Source organism: Heterodontus francisci, chromosome 8, assembly GCF_036365525.1.
Source record: "Heterodontus francisci isolate sHetFra1 chromosome 8, sHetFra1.hap1, whole genome shotgun sequence".
In the NCBI taxonomy this organism is placed as follows: Eukaryota; Metazoa; Chordata; class Chondrichthyes; order Heterodontiformes; family Heterodontidae; genus Heterodontus; species Heterodontus francisci.
Window position 1 is genome coordinate 36,059,252 of NC_090378.1, and position 17,502 is coordinate 36,076,753.

The 17,502-nt window shown below is 44.4% G+C and overlaps 1 protein-coding gene across 1 annotated transcript in view; it reads right to left on the bottom strand.

The window, feature by feature from the left end:
• LOC137373190 (fatty-acid amide hydrolase 1-like) overlaps positions 1-17,502 on the bottom strand; it is a 95,636-nt gene that overhangs the window by 30,116 nt on the left and 48,018 nt on the right. The window contains exons 11-14 of the mRNA XM_068038047.1: positions 13,438-13,481; positions 10,590-10,629; positions 8,137-8,245; positions 5,133-5,278 (exon numbers count right to left, since the gene is read on the bottom strand). Coding sequence (XP_067894148.1) covers positions 5,133-5,278; positions 8,137-8,245; positions 10,590-10,629; positions 13,438-13,481 — 339 coding nt within the window. The remainder of the gene's footprint in view (positions 1-5,132; positions 5,279-8,136; positions 8,246-10,589; positions 10,630-13,437; positions 13,482-17,502) is intronic.

A 17,502-nucleotide genomic window follows, 5' to 3' on the forward strand; every position in this document is an offset into this window, starting at 1 on the left:
TTGGACTTTCCGAAGGCTTTTGACAAAGTCCCACATAAGAGATTAGCGTGTAAAATTAAAGCACGTGGGATTGGGGGTAGCGTATTGCGATGGATAGAAAATTGGTTGTCAGACAGGAAACAAAGAGTAGGGATAAACGGGTCTTTTTCCGAATGGCAGGCAGTGACTAGTGGGGTTCCGCAGGGATCGGTGCTATGACCCCAGCTATTCACAATATATATTAATGATTTAGATGAGGGAACTAAATGTAATGTCTCCAAATTTGCAGATGACACAAAACTGGGTGGGAGAGTGAGTTGTGAGGAGGATGCAGAGAGGCTTCAGGGTGATTTGGACAAGTTGATTGAGTGGGCAAATGCATGGCAGATGCAGTATAATGTGGATAAATGTGAGGTTATCCACGTTGGTGGCAAAAACAGGAAGGCAGATTATTATCTGAACAGCTATAAACTGAGAGAGGGGAATATGCAACGAGACCTGGGTGTTCTCGTACATCAGTTGCTGAAGGTAAGCATGCAGGTACAACAGGCGGTAAAAAGGCAAATGGTATGTTGGCCTTCATAGCGAGAGGATTCGAGTACAGGAGCAGGGATGTCTTGCTGCAATTATACAGGGCCTTGGTGAAGCCATACCTGGAATATTGTCTGCAGTTTTGGTCTCCTTATCTGAAGAAGGATGTTCTTGCTATAGAGGGAGTGCAGCGAAGGTTTACCAGACTGATTCCTGGGATGGCGAGACTGACGTATGAGGAGAGATTGCGTCGGTTAGGATTATATTCGCTGGAGTTCGGAAGAGTGAGGGGGGATCTTATAGAAACCTATAAAATTCTACCAGAACTTGACAGGGTAGACGCAGGAAGGATGTTCCCGATGGTGGGGGAGTCCAGAACCAGAGGTCATAGTCTAACGATACAGGGTAAACCATTCAGGTCTGAGATGAGAAGAAATTTCTTCACCCAGAGAGTGGTGAACCTGTGGAATTTGCTACCACAGATAGCAGTTGAGGCCAAAACATTGTATGTTTTCAAGAAGGAGTTAGATATAGCTCTTGGGTTAAAGGGATCAAAGGATATGGGGCAAAAGCGGGAACAAGTTACTGAGTTGGGTGATCAGCCATGATCATAATGAATGGCAGAGCAAGCTCGAAGGGCTGAATGGCCTATTCCTGATCCTATTTTCTATTGGCTAGGACAATGGGAGAACTCCCCTGCTCTTTGAATAATGCCATGGGATCTTTTATGCTCACTTGAACAGGCACATGGGGTTTCAGTTTAATGTCTCATCTGAAAGATGGCACCCCCAACAACGCAGCACTCTCTCAGATGGTTTTTCTTCCATATATTTTCCTTCAGTTCAGTATTTCAGAAAACTCCCAGACATAGGCTCTCACTCCCTTTTTGCTCAATGTGTGCTTTTACATAACCAATATCAAAGTTATTTGTAGTGAGTCACCAAAAAATCCATGTTACTGTATTACAGTTCACTGTTTATATCATTTATCTTCCTTGCTGTGGTTTATAAATTAAACACTTCACTAGACCAGTGCTTAAATGAAACTGCCATACATGATAATTAATCAGTAAGTTGGCATGTGAACAGAAGCAATAATATTCTGCAGATTTACAGTGGTTAATGATTTAACTACTATAAATTTAATGGTGTTTACCATTGTTTAGTTGGTAGCACTCTCACCTCTGAGTCAGAAGGTTGTGGATTCAAGTTCCACTCCAGAGACCTGAGCACAAAATCTAATCTGACACTTCCGTGCAGAAATAAGGGAGTGCTGCACTGTCAGAGATGCCATCTTTAGATGAGACGCTAAACTGAGGCTCCATCTGCCCTCTCAGGTGGATGTAAAATAGTTTGTGGCACTATTTCAAAGAAGAGCAGGGGAGTTTTCCCTAAAGGAGATGGAAACTGGTATGCGTTGCATCAGGTATAAAACAGACACAAACACAATGCAGGCATTGGCCCCACCGCTAAATTTATGGGGCCCATTTTTTAGATGCCAGTCCAGACACCTAAACCAGGCAAAAAGCCTATTGAATGTGTTAATTAGGGGCCTGGTACATGTTGAAAGATCACTTTACAAAATTAGTCACTGCTAATTCTTCAGTGGATGTTAACTAAAGGTAGGTTTAATTTTAATCTTTGTTCTTAAATCTCTGTGGACTAGGAGTAGAAGTGCTCCTCTCAACTCCAAAGTCCTCAAGATCCACTTCCCACTCTGTTGCTTGCTCCAATCATTTTACCAGCAGCACCAGGTGCAGAGGAGATGCCAGGTTCTGACAACTTCTTACAAACACCAACTTCTCCAATCAATAAAGATGTGGCCTTTTGCAGCCCTTACATTTACACAAACACACTGGTCATTAACGGCAACCCAGTATTTTGCCTTCCTCCTTTCTATTATTTGCTAAGCAAATAAAATCAATTTTCATTCATCCTCTCTAAATGAAATACTCCAAGAACAGTGAATCACAAAACACTCCTTTGAACACTGGACATCATATCACAACTGTGCACATTAACAGCTACAATTGTTTCATTGTTTACTGTTCACAATACTTTCCATAAATGATTCATTTTTAAATGTGCACAGTAATATTTGTGACAAAGATTGTCTTTTACTATTGCGTATTCCCAGTGCCGTGTTGTGCTATTTTTAAACCTATCCTGAACTCTGTCTAATACCCGAGGGCCAAGGATGCCAGGCATACTTCACTGTGTTGTGATATCATAAGCCTCTTGGGACCAATATGGCTCATTAAATTCCAGGAAAACTCTTCTGCAAGCTATGTCAACATTGCAGATGCATGGGCAGTTTTGTCCTGCACTCTGCCACTTACACGAACAGACATCTGAGGGGACTGCCTGGTAAGCAAACGTGAGCTGTCATTGGGAACAAGGATAGCAACATGCAGGTGGATTCTTGCTGATTGATCAGCATGGAGACAGAGCTGATGGTGGCATTTAGAACCAGCATACCCTGAAAGATGGCACCCTGAAGCTCTCAGAAGCCAGTTATCAACATTCACTGAAAGGTCACTGACCTGAAATGTTAACTCTGTTTCTCTTTCCACAGATACCGTTATACCTGAATATTTCTAATATTTTTATTTCAGATTTCCAGCATCCAGTGTTTTGTTTTTGTTGTAGTTATCAATGCTTATTTGCTACAATCCACCAAAAGCTGAAAACCAGTGATCAACACCTCACATAGGACTAACTGGTCTGGAACCTCTCGGTTTGGGGGGGACGGAGTATGGTGAGGTGGGATGAATGGGTGCAGAGGTTTGTGGAATTGCCACTTGGCCCAAGTAGCACTACATTCTTTCAAATCCATCTTGGATATTTGCACAGAAAATGCCATTGGAATCCGCTGTGACCCGTTATCTGTTGCACACTTTCAGAAATGATCCTCAATGCCTCCACATAAGCATGATGCTCATTCAGCATATTTCTCGTGTATGCAGGACCACTGAGATCTGATTCCTGATGCTCATGAGTTAAGGGCTGATTGCTGTTGTATCTCCATTGCTCACCATGAGAATCCACAGGCCCCTGTGACCCCGCACCCCCCCCACAACCACCGACACACTCATGTTCTGTGACTCACCCACTAACAAGCCCTTATTGTAATTATCTAGATCTCCCAGATGGTTTTCTCTGGACTGCTGATAGAGAAAGAATGGGTGAATGATGGTGTCAGTAATGAGGAGATTGATAGGGCAAAGATGGCAAAGTGCTGCCCATTTTCAACTTTCTCCTCCTCTTCATCAGCTTGCTGTGATTGCATAGGAAGAATTAATTTTTACTAATTCATTTTTAATATTCTTCACCTTAAGATGGGGCATTCTGCGAGGCTGCTGGTACACATCTTTCCAAGGAGATTTAATCTCAGCTGGAGTTCAGAAGAGTAAGAGGCGACTTGATTGAAACATATAAGATCCTGAGGGGCCTCAACAGGCTAAGTGTGGTAAGGATGTTTCCTCTTGTGGGAGAATCTAGAACTAGGGATCACTGTTTAAAAATAAGGGATTGCCCATTTAAGACAGATGAGGAGAAATTTTCTGAGAGTTGTGAATCTTTGGAACTCTCTTCCTCAAAAGGTGGTGCAAGCAGAGTCTGAATATTTTTAAGGCAGAGGTAGATAGATTCTTGATAAGCAAGGGGACGAAAGGTTATTGGGGGTAGGCGGGAATGTGAAGTTACAGTTACAATCAGATCAGCCATGATCTTGTTGAATGGCGGAGCAGGCTCGAGGGGCTGAGTGTCCTACTCTTAATTCATATGTTTGTATGTTCACATGTACTGATGATGGATGTGTGACATATGATCCATATATCACCATGAAGGTCAAAATGCAGTGGGTATCACTGACATTTAAATACAGTTCACTTAACATGGATATAGCTCACATGTATCTTAGCTTTGCTGTTCTGGTGAGGTTATGTTTATTTTGAGACTGGAGAGGAGATCTGGGTTTTCACCTCAGAGATACTGAGTGCCGCTGCAATCTTCTACATTTCCTTGGACTCCTGTTGCAGAGGTCCCCTGCTCCCAGCCTCAAAGAGTTAGTCTTTGCTGCTTCAAATCTCTCCCGGCAAAATATCCACTCGAACTCCCTGAAGTTGAATGTTCTCATTTTCATTCTTTCTGCTGCGGCTGCTGCTGCCAGGTATGCTTCTTCTTACAGTAATGTCATAGCCCCTGCAAGCCCTGTTTATATCCTGCTGCTATATTAAAACTCTGCTTGTCTGCTGCTATTTTCCCCTCCCTATTCCCTGCTCTCACAATGGCTTCTTGGACCAAGTTATTACCTCAGCATTAGAAAGCCCACCCCAGCACAACTGTGGCATTACAGCTGGCTAGATTGGCACTGTCTGCCCAACTCTGAATGTGTGTTGCGGTCAATATCATAATAAAATGGCAGATGGAAATCTCTCCTCATTAAGCTTCTATCAATGCAACTGCATCCTTGAAATTTCTAGGCAATATTTTAAGACTTTGTACACCAAAAATTATCAATGAGTAAGCCTGGTTTTTAATCCCACATGTACCGTGACAGAAAGAACAGAAATCATACGATAATGCAAAGTAAACAAACTGCTTTATTTTTATCACACTGACCTTCTTGAAAGTATTGTCCCATAAATCATTGATGTAACCCTTATAATTCAACAGCTCTACCTCATCTTCCTCTGTCACATTGGTAACTGGCACAACACCCGCAGGAAAATTTAACAAATTGAAAATGATTGTGTAGCTAGATGCAGCTGTTGGAAAAAGTATTTTTAAATAATTTATTTGTAATTTTATTTCTGTCTTCTATTCCCTGTATAATAAAGAATATGGTACTCTATTCTTTGTAATTTTGGATATCTATAAGCAAGCCACAGATTTGCAGTTTTCAAGATAAAATGGTCAGAATCACAGAACAAAATTCCCAAAACATAGATAAGAATTGATACGATAAAAACAGAATTTGACTTATGCAGTCATCATAAAACAAATCTCTGTACATAGGGTACAGCACAACAAAATCAACTTGTATTCATATAGCACCTTTAACACAGTAAAATGTCCCTAGGCACTTTGTAGCTTTATAAACAAAATTTAACACTGAACCATGTAAGGAGATATTGGGGCAGATGACAAAAACTTGGTTAAAGAGGTCGGGTTTAAGGAATACCTTAAAAGGAGAAAAAATACAGGTAGAGAGGCAGAGAAGTTTAGGGAGGGAATTCCAAAGCTTAGCCTAGGGAGTTTAAGGCACCAATTGTGGAGTGATTAAAATTGGGGTTGCACAAAAGGCCAGAATTGGAAGAGCACAGAGGGTTATAGATCGGGAGGAGATTACAGAGATAGGGAAGGGCGAGACCATGGAGGGATTTGAAAATAAGAATTTAAAAATTGAGTCATTGTTCAACTGGAAGCCAATATAGGTCAGCGAGCACATGGGCAATGGGTAACCAGAACTTGGTGCAAGTTCGGAATCGGTCACTAGAGTTTAAGGTGAGAGGCCAGCAGGAGTGTGTTGGAATTGTCAGATCTAGAGCTAATAAAGGCCTGGATAAAGGTTTCAGGAACAGGTGAACTGAGGCTGTACCAAGTCCGGCAACTTTATAGAAGTCGAAATAAGCAGTCTTAGTGATGGCGAGGATATGTACTCAAACCTCATCCTGGGATCAAATATGACACCAAGGTTGCAATCAGTCTGGTCAGCCTCAAGCTGTTGCCAGGAAGAGGGATGGAGTCAGTAGTTAAGGAATGGAGTTTGTGGCAGGGTCCGAATACAATGGCTTTGGTCTTCACAAAATTTAGAGGGAGTGGAGGGGTCAGGAGAGATGGGGGTGAGGTAGAGCTGGGCGTCATCAGGGTACATAAGGAAACTGAGGCTGTGTTTTCGATTGAGGAAGCATGTAGATGAAAAATAGGAGGGGACCAACGATATATCAGTGGTTTTCAAACCTTTCTTTCTGAGCAGGAGGATCCTACAAATCCTGACACACTCTCAAAGATGGCCTGCAAGTATTGGCACACTCCTGAGGACTGTCTATCCTAACTGGCAAAAATGTGGGTCAGATAGCAGTGGTTAGCACCGCAGCCTCACAGCTCCAGCGACCCGGGTTCAATTCTGGGTACTGCCTGTGTGGAGTTTGCAAGTTCTCCCTGTGACCGCGTGGGTTTTCGCCGGGTGCTCCGGTTTCCTCCCACAGCCAAAGACTTGCAGGTTGATAGGTAAATTGGCCATTATAAATTGCCCCGAGTATAGGTAGGTGGTAGGGGAATATAGGGAAGGTGGGGATGTGGTAGGAATATGGGATTAGTATAGGGTTACTATAAATGGGTGGTTGATGGTCGGCACAGACTCTGTGGGCCGAAGGGCCTGTTTCAGTGCTGTATCTCTAAATAAATACCCAAAGAAAAGCAATTGCAGAAAATATTTTAAAGATATACAGCAATAGAAGTTATTGTGTTGGTCAGTCTACAAAAGAGGAAAATATGGAATAAGACACTGGGCCCATGAAGGTTTGACTGGACAAAGACAGGTCCTTGTGGACCCCTTGAATACATCCAGCTCCACAGAATCCCATCTCAGCACCTACACAATATGGTATATACACCGGACATTGTAATAATGTCTAATATATATCAATTGTATTATTTTTTCTAATATGTATATGGTAATAAACTGCATGTTCTGGAATCATATTGCATTATATTTCCATTATTCTGCATCTTCAATGTATGCTTTTTCATTATTTTATTTTATTTTTTTAATTTAGAGATACAGCACTGAAACAGGCCCTTCAGCCCACCGAGTCTGTGCCGACCAAGAACCACCCATTTATACTAACACTACAGTAATCCCATATTCCCTATCACCTACCTACACTAGGGGCAATTTACAATGGCCAATTTACCTATCACCTGCAAGTCTTTGGCTGTGGGAGGAAACCGGAGCACCCAGCGAAAACCCACGCGGTCACAAGGAGAACTTGCAAACTCTGCACAGGCAGTACCCAGAATTGAACCCGGGTCCCTGGAGCTGTGAGGCTACGGTGCTAACCAATGCGCCACTGTGCCGCCCTAAAACTGACCTCCGACAACCATCTCCCTTTGTGTCAGGGATGAGTCCAACCTTCTGCTGTGGTGGGATTCGAACCCATATCCCCAGAGTAATACCCTGGGTCTCTGGGTTACTAGTCCAGTGACAATGCCACTATGCCACCACCTCTCCTAATGAACCAGAGTTGTCTGCTCCAAATTTCACTAAACCCTTAATGACTGCCTCCTAATTTACAAAGTGCATCTCATCCTAATGTGACTTTTCTCATTTACTCAAACAGAAATAAGAATGATTCTCTACAGTTAACTGGGGAGCATAACAGAAGTTTCTTTGGTGGACTGTCATTGGTTGTCAGTTCATAAATGTGGTGAATAAAACACCAACTCAGAATTGCACCCACATCTTAAGTGCATCTATGACCATCCAATACTATAGTGTGTGACCCATCTGATTTCCCCCCCATGTGAATTAATGTAATGATGAACGTGAAACTATTGTTTTTTCTCTGGTACAATTCTACCTTTTAGGTCCTTATGAAGGAGTTAACTTGAATTGACCTACCTGACAGTTTTCCAGCATATCCAATATTAAAAGCAGGACCTAATGATGGGCAGAGTAGAACTTCAATGTTGTGGTTTTTCCATGCATTCAAATACTCCTCCCGGTAGGCCTGCACGACATACAAGAACTTGGCTTCATTAATGGTGGCAGGTTATTCTGAAATTAACTGCTCAAGATGTAAGAGACAACTGTTTGGGACCTGGAAGTTAGCAGCTATATTCTAGTCTGATACCTCTCAACACATTCAGCACTATTACCATATAACATCAGAATGAGAGCTGCCGTGGTTCTGTGGACAATCTGACAAACTCACCGTTCTATAAATTTTTGCTGCTTCTTTATGCTATAAGTTCAGTGCCAGTTGTGTATTTTAAAAATCAGAAGTCACTACATATCTGGAGCAGTGTTGCAAAGCTGCTATTTTGAGAACAAGGAAAATGCACTTGGTTTAAAAAATAACTTGAGTAATTGGAATGTGCCTATTGTTGACTGAATTTCAATGGATTCACATTCACTTATAAGCCTCTACCAGTCATGGATGAGCTGGACATACAGCCAACCAAATCGGAACTCAGTGATGCCATTGATTCCCTAGCCAGCGGAAAAGCCCCTGGGAAGGACAGCATTACCCCTGAAATAATCAAGAGTGCCAAGCCTGCTATACTCTCAGCACTACATGAACTGCTATGCCTGTGCTGGGACGAGGGAGCAGTACCCCAGGACATGCGCGATGCCAACATCATCACCCTCTATAAAAACAAAGGTGACCGTGGTGACTGCAACAACTACCGTGGAATCTCCCTGCTCAGCATAGCGGGGAAAGTCTTTGCTCGAGTCGCTCTGAACAGGCTCCAGAAGCTGGCCGAGCGCGTCTACCCTGAGGCACAGTGTGGCTTTCGTGCAGAGAGATCGACTATTGACATGCTGTTCTCCCTTCGTCAGATACAGGAGAAATGCCGTGAACAACAGATGCCCCTCTACATTGCTTTCATTGATCTCACCAAAGCCTTTGACCTCGTCAGCAGACGTGGTCTCTTCAGACTACTAGAAAAGATCGGATGTCCACCAAAGCTACTAAGTATCATCACCTCATTCCATGACAATATGAAAGGCACAATTCAACATGGTGGCTCCTCATCAGAGCCCTTTCCTATCCTGAGTGGTGTGAAACAGGGCTGTGTTCTCGCACCCACACTTTTTGGGATTTTCTTCTCCCTGCTGCTTTCACATGCGTTCAAATCCTCTGAAGAAGGAATTTTCCTCCACACAAGATCAGGGGGCAGGTTGTTCAACCTTGCCCGTCTAAGAGCGAAGTCCAAAGTACGGAAAGTCCTCATCAGAGAACTCCTCTTTGCTGACGATGCTGCTTTAACATCTCACACTGAAGAATGCCTGCAGAGTCTCATCGACAGGTTTGCGTCTGCCTGCAATGAATTTGGCCTAACCATCAGCCTCAAGAAAACGAACATCATGGGGCAGGATGTCAGAAATGCTCCATCCATCAATATTGGCGACCACGCTCTGGAAGTGGTTCAAGAGTTCACCTACCTAGGCTCAACTATCACCAGTAACCTGTCTCTAGATGCAGAAATCAACAAGCGCATGGGTAAGGCTTCCACTGCTATGTCCAGACTGGCCAAGAGAGTGTGGGAAAATGGCGCACTGACACGGAACACAAAAGTCCGAGTGTATCAGGCCTGTGTCCTCAGTACCTTGCTCTACGGCAGCGAGGCCTGGACAACATATGCCAGCCAAGAGCGACGTCTCAATTCATTCCATCTTCGCTGCCTTCGGAGAATACTTGGCATCAGGTGGCAGGACTATATCTCCAACACAGAAGTCCTTGAAGCGGCCAACACCCCCAGCTTATACACACTACTGAGTCAGCGGCGCTTGAGATGGCTTGGCCATGTGAGCCGCATGGAAGATGGCAGGATCCCCAAAGACACATTGTACAGCGAGCTCGCCACTGGTATCAGACCCACCGGCCGTCCATGTCTCCGTTATAAAGACGTCTGCAAACGCGACATGAAATCGTGTGACATTGATCACAAGTCGTGGGAGTCAGTTGCCAGCATTCGCCAGAGCTGGCGGGCAGCCATAAAGACAGGGCTAAATTGTGGCGATTCGAAGAGACTTAGTAGTTGGCAGGAAAAAAGACAGAGGCGCAAGGGGAGAGCCAACTGTGCAACAGCCCCAACAAACAAATTTCTCTGCAGCACCTGTGGAAGAGCCTGTCACTCCAGAATTGGCCTTTATAGCCACTCCAGGCGCTGCTTCACAAACCACTGACCACCTCCAGGCGCGTATCCATTGTCTCTCGAGATAAGGAGGCCCAAAAGATATAGTAAATTCTACTAAATTTGAGCAATGAGCAATTTTGGCATATTAAATATTGTAGTTTAAAGAATCAAATGGATCTTAATGATGCTGATGGCAATGTTTGATCTTACCATTGCAGCAATATGGTGCTTCCAGAGTTCCTTAACTGAACTGTGAAGACATAAGATAAAGGACACTGTTAATGTGATAGAAACAATGGCTGGAAATTTATGAGCGCGTCGCAAATCGCAGCGGAGCTCACATCTTGACGGTCGCGTGCGCGGGTGCGCCATTGCAGAACCCCCGCAATATTTCGCACGGGAGCTTATTTAAAAAAAATTTTTTCCAAAATATACTTTATTCATAAAAATCTGTAAAAATTACATTCCCAAACAGTTTAAAACAGTATCAAGTCAAAAAATACAAACAGTTCAAAGGTGATCAGTTTCCTTCTATACAATCATGAGTTGCCTCACAACCCTTCCATTTCACATTTGTCCTGCCAGATATATTTTTACATTATACAGGAGACAGAAATTTTCCCGATACAGTTCAAGGGGTTTCCCATGGATCCAGCCCCTCCGTTCAGCTTGGTGGGGGGACCTTACACTGTGGTCTTTCCCCATTGAGCCTTTGCTGCGGCTGCCCCAAGCTTTAGTGCGTCCCTCAGCACGTAGTCCTGGACCTTGGAATGTGCCAGTCTGCAACAATCGTTGGTGGACAACTCTTTGTGCTGGAAGACCAGCAAGTTTCGGGCAGACCAAAGGGCGTCTTTCGCTGAATTGATAGTCCTCCAGCAGCAGTTGATGTTTGTCTCAGTGTGCGTCCCTGGGAACAGCCCGTAGAGCACAGACTCCTGTGTTACAGAGCTGCTTATTTAAATGGAGGGGGCTGAGCAACCACCCCCGTCCCCGGCAATGGCATCTGACGGCACCGTGCAGGCACTATTTTTAAAGGGCTTCAAGCCCTTCATGTAAATTTAAATGTTTAAAGGTCCCACCACACTTATATTTGAAATAAAATTTTATTCAAATTTTGCATTCCCTCTCCCATCCACGCCACCCCCCCCCCCCCCCCCCGCCCAATGAGCTCACAATAAATAAAATTATATATACACCCCGGGAAAACTGCTTTTTCAAATAACGACCTTTAACCCACTCCCCCCCCGCCCACCTTCAAAACATTTGGCCCTCAACCCCTTCCCACCATCCCCACAACCAATCGGAGCAGTTTTCCCTGCTCCTACACCCCTCCCGACCTGAAGATTTCACTGCTCCCCCCTCCCCACCCCGAAGGCGCGGGACTTCCAACGGCAGCCATAATATTGACGTGGGATGGCTGCTGGGACAAGGTAAGTTGATTTGCATGTTTTTTCATTAATTTTAATATTTAAATGAAGGCCCCGCCACTTGGTGGCAGGGGGGAACGCAACAAGGCCTCGCTGCCACTGGTAAAATGCAGCGGGGCCTTCTCGGCGTCGGGGTTGTGGCGGGCCTCTCCCAGAAGAATTTTCCGGGCCCCCCCCCACCCACCGCCATGACCCCTGATGCCAGCGGCCTCATAAAATTCAGCCCAATTTTTCTGAATCGAAATATAATACCCTGATTTTAACCCCACTCCCCTGGCAGGAGTAGTGCAGGTGGAGGGGTTAAGATGGTGGGGATGGGGGTGGGGTTTGTGTGGCTGTATTCCTGATGCGTTCCCAAACCCCGCCATCTTAATTTATCTTATGTCAGACATGGGAGGTCTCAGAAAAGCAGAGATCTTATTTAATTGGAAAAGTCACTGTCTGCTGAAATCATACAGACACGGATGTCTTTTTAACTGTGGACTAAGAGCCGCACAGTTGCGGACCCGTAAGCTTGCAGCACCAGGGCCATAGGAGGCCCAGGTATGTTTCTTTTTTATTCTCCTGGCCACACGGATATTTTGGTCTTCCCCACCCGCCGCACTGACCACAATTTCTGCCGATTTCCTGTTGGTTCAAGGCAGTGGTCTGTACGCACACCCACCCTCCCCTCGTGACTTTCCACTCCCGCCTGCCGCGTTCACAACATTTCCACTGGGTTCAGGCAGGAATTGGTGTTGGAGCGTGCAAATAAGGTGAGCGAGTTCAAATCTCCCTGAGCCTCTGCCAAATATTCTGAACCATGTAGTTTTGCAGTTTAACCCGATCATTTCTTCCACCAATGTATTCCAGGTGAGAAGACTCACAGATGACTGACATTCAAAAAAATCAAACTGCTCTATTTAGCCCAAGGGACAATGCCACCAGTATTTTCAATCAGCTGTACAATTCTTCTCCCTGATAAATTTTCAATGAATTTCTTTTTCTTTATGTTTTAATTTTTCATTTTTTTACTTCTGACCCCTCAGTACAGAGGAAGAGTGGATTACCCACTCCCAGGACTGAAGAAATGTTGCCCACATCCCAGGTGTATCCCATTCCAGGTGTATCTACCCTTCAGGGGGTCATCAACCTGAATTGTTGACCCTACCTCCTTCTCTCCACAGAAGTTGACTGACCAACTGAGAGTTTCCAGAATTTTCTATTTTTAAATTGGATTTCCAGAGGGAAGGAATTCCAGAGCTTAGGCCGAGACAGCTGAAGGCACAGCCACCAATGGTGGGGAACAGGAAGAAAGATGATGCACAAGTGGCCAGAATTGCAGGAATGCAGAGTTTTCAGTGTATTGTAGGGCTGAAGGAGGTTAAAGAGATAGGGAGCTAATGTCCCCAGTCTGTGGAACAATACCAAAATTCTGTTTAGATATGTTCTTTACACTTTTTGAAAATTGGACCATTTGTGTAAGTTCACTTGTACGAAACCTGTTCTTCAGAGAACGTTACCTTCTCAAATTTCTTTTGAAATATGCTTTATAAAAGGAACAGCTTTAACTACAAAAGTGATCAACCAAAATCTCTATTAAAATATGCAAATACACATCTTCTCATCCTTTTTCTTAATTCATGGCTGACCTTATTCCAGTCATTGCCTTGAAGCTATCAGCGATTCTAGGACTCTGAAAAATGAATCAAAGAAAGATGCTCTTATGAATATCACCACCATTACAGCAAAGGTACTATTCTGGTCACTGCTATTTTCATTCAATCATATCTTATAATAAAACTAAAATCAAAAAGATTGGCATCTCAATCTACCTGAGAATGTATTGCATTTTGTGGGGAAAATTAAGGGCTTGCCGTTAACATCCAATTGTGAAAGACCAGAAATTAGGCCAAAGCCTTACACTGGGGACTTTCTGCTGGCCTTGTAAGCTATGGTGCCCCTTAGAAAGTCAGCAAAATAGAAGGAAGCAGAGCTGGAGCAAGAACTCCATATGCCAGCAGATCAGGACAAGATCAGCAGTCAGTTGACAGAGTGAAGACAGCTGCACTGGCCTGCTGACCGGAGTGTGTAGTGACCACTAAGGAGGCCCAGGCTAGGAATGCAGCCTCAACTTCCAAATACTGAGGAATTTGTTTTGCAAATATTAACAACAGTTATACAAATCTAACCAACTTCCGCCCTCTCGATGCAGCACACCATTGAATGAATTAATTAACCTCTTCTTACCAAAGTCATAGAACATGAAGTCAGACAAATAAAGTGTACTCCTAAATGATTAATTGCTATAATGGGGCGAAAAGGTAAGATGAAAAATGGGTAACCACTAATAAAAGGAAATAGTAAGGGCTTTTATAAACATATAAAAGGTAAAATTACAGCTAAAGGAAGGGTTGTATAGGTTATTGTAGCTTAGTGGTTATGGTGCTTGATGACCTAGCCCAGGGTTGAGAGTTCAAAGTTTGTTGTAAAATTGAATTCAATACATTTGTAATTTGTGGAGACTGCCGATTGTGATTAAAAACTCAACTGGTCCATTAATGTCCTTCAGGAAGGAAACCTACCATCCCAACTTCTGGCCTATTTGTGACTTCAGTTTCACTCTATGTGGCTGCCTCAATGTTCTCAGTGCATCTAAAGAGAGTCAAGTAAATGGTGGTATTGCTAGCATCTGAATAATAAATTTTGATTTAAAAAAAATCAAGGATAAAGAGGGAAATCCAGTTATGAAGGTATGACAAAGATATTAAATAAATACTTGTGTCAAATAATGGTGGAAATGATGATTAGGCATACTGGGTGAGAATTGTTAGCGATAACTGTGGAAAAGAGATTGGTTCCGGAAAAAATAGAACTCAAGATTGATAAGACACTGGGTCTTGATAATGAATGAAATCAGAGGAGATTATTGACAACGATTTTTCAATCCTCCTTAGATATACAAACTGTATTTTAGGACTGGAAGGTACCCAAACAATTACCTCTGTTCAAGAAAGAAGAGAAAGAAAGATAAACTTAGTTAACTGTCAATTAGTTTAACCAGTTGTTTCCTGGTAGTAGTCATGATTCATTCATCCTCTGCTATCTTCATTCCAAACATACTGTCAGGTCACAAGCTGGTTACTGAGTGACAAAGGCATAGCTCATGACTCCTCTCCAGCATCATGGCACAGCCACTGAGCATGCCTACATTAAAAGTCATATGACGACAAGAGCAGACGGTCTCTATGTTCAAGCAATGCTTTCGCTGCCTGGACTGTTTGCAGCTCTGACTGTAATTACCGATTTATAGTTGTATGCTGCATGCTGCCCAACTATGACATCATGAGGCACCAGCTCTTACCACTGTTTGGGCAGTAAGAAGTAGAGAAAGAGGAGAGGGAGGAGTAGGCACAGAAGTAAAACGAAGAGGGGGAACAGCATGAGACACTAGTGCTCCTAACTGTCAGAACTCAGAGAGCAGCTCATGTCAGAGCATTTCACATAAACAATACCTCCCATTCCAAAACAGGGTGGGGGAGGATTTTATCTTGGCAGCAGGGGTCTCGACATCCGGAGGAACCAATACCCCCATGCCACCTCTTCTACGGAAGGCCTGCCGAATTAAGTACCAATCAAGGACCTGGTCACCAGAAGTCCCGCCCATGCAGAGCTGCCAGCCAATCAGGCCAGCAGCTGCAGCTGCACCTATGGTAGGCCGAAGAGCGTTGCTAAAACCAAGCCTCAGGTAGGTCAGGATGGGAGGGGTCTCGCAAGGTTTGTGTCACTGAGGGGGAGGGGTGGCAGCAAGGCCAAGGGGGTGGCCCTCAATGAGCCTCCCCACTTCCCGCTGCCAGATCCCTCATTCAGGCACTCTGTGCTATGAGAGAATCCCCTCTCCCCCCGCAACCCCCCCCCCCCCAACATCAAAGCTGGGAAGCAGCCCACATGGTTTTCCGTACCGTGCTTCCCATGCGGCAACAGAGCTGCCCACCACACAGCTAACTGCGGCTGCAGAAGGTGGAGGCCATTAATTGAGTGTTAATTGCCCAGTTGAAGGACTCAATTGGCAGCAGGGCAGGAAGGCCATTCACAGGCCTTCCCACCAAAGACTAAAATTTTGGTGGAGGCAGGATGGTGGTGGGAACCCTCCCCCTGCCACATCCCACCCGATTTTATGCTCTTCCCGTCTCCAAACCCACCACAGAGGGAAGAGCATAAAATTCCCTCTCAACAGTCCCCAATCCTTTTCTTCATTGTGCTCACTACCACCATCTGATTGCCTTTCTTCAGCCCAGTACTTATGGGTTTTGCCCTCACATCACTACAAATATCATCAACACCAAATGCAGAAAATGTAATCCAACAACTCAATTTAATCTGTGTATAATTGTTAACAGTAATAATTAAGAATCACCTTTGTGCAATCTATTAGTGCCTGTCTTGTGCATTTATTCATATATCCTAGGGCTCTGCTAAAGTGTATATTTGAGTGGTTACAGTTTGTTGAGGACACTTCCGATGTCCATGGTTGCAACCTTGAGCAGCTCTGGAACTCGAGGGCCTGGTTACAGGCTGCAGCCTCACAGTGTGGGATGGGGCATCCTGGCCCAGCTGGCAGTGTGGCACTAACAAGGGCACTGAGAGTGGTTGGTGAGGGAGCAGGCATTCTGTGGACAGCAGGTGTCCCTCCCTTGGAGCTAAGGCCCCTCTCTTTGCACGGCACCTCAGCAGGCCTAGAGCCCTGCACGAGACATAATGCAGGCGTAATGTGCTGCTCCAGAAATCCCTTTCAACGCTAGCGCCCAAAGTCAAGATAGCAGCTATCTGAGCTTCCATTTGCCATCTATCAGACAGGTACTGTATACAAACATACAAATTAGGAGCAGAAGTAGGCCATTTGGCCCCTGTAGCCCACTCTGCCATTCAATAAGATCATGGCTGATCTGTTTGAGTCTCAAATTCCACACTCCTATCTACCCCTGATAACCTTTGATACCCTTGCCTAACAAGAATCTATCTACCTCTGCCTTAAAAATATTCAATCACACCCCCGCCGCCCCCCCCCCCCTCACCCCACCCACCCCCGCACTACAGTACCTTAGAGTTTTCACCTCTGATACAATAGGGCGGCGCAGTGGTTAGCACCGCAGCCTCACAGCTCCAGGGACCCGGGTTCAATTCTGGGTACTGCCTGTGCGGAGTTTGCAAGTTCTCCCTGTGACTGCATGGGTTTTCCCCGGGTGCTCCGGTTTCCTCCCACCGCCAAAGACTTGCAGGTGATAGGTAAATTGGCCATTGTAAATTGCCCCTAGTGTAGGTAGGTGGTAGGAAAATATAGGGACAGATGGGGATGTTTGGTAGGAATATGGGATTAGTGTAGGATTAGTATAAATGGGTGGTTGCTGGTCGGCACAGACTCGGTGGGCCGAAGGGCCTGTTTCAGTGCTGTATCTCTAATCTAAAAAAAATCTAATCTAGATGGTAAGGAATATGGGATTACTGTAGGGTTAGTATAAATGGGTGGTTCTTGGTCAGCAATGACTCGGTGGGCCGAAGGGCATGTTTCAGTGCTGTATCTCTAAATAAATAAATAAAATAAAAAAATAGCTCATTTGCTTGAAAAAAACAGGTTAGGATTGAACCAATATACTTCATAATAGAATTCCCTTCACATTTTACAATCTTAGCAATGCTCTTGATAGGCAGTGCCTGTC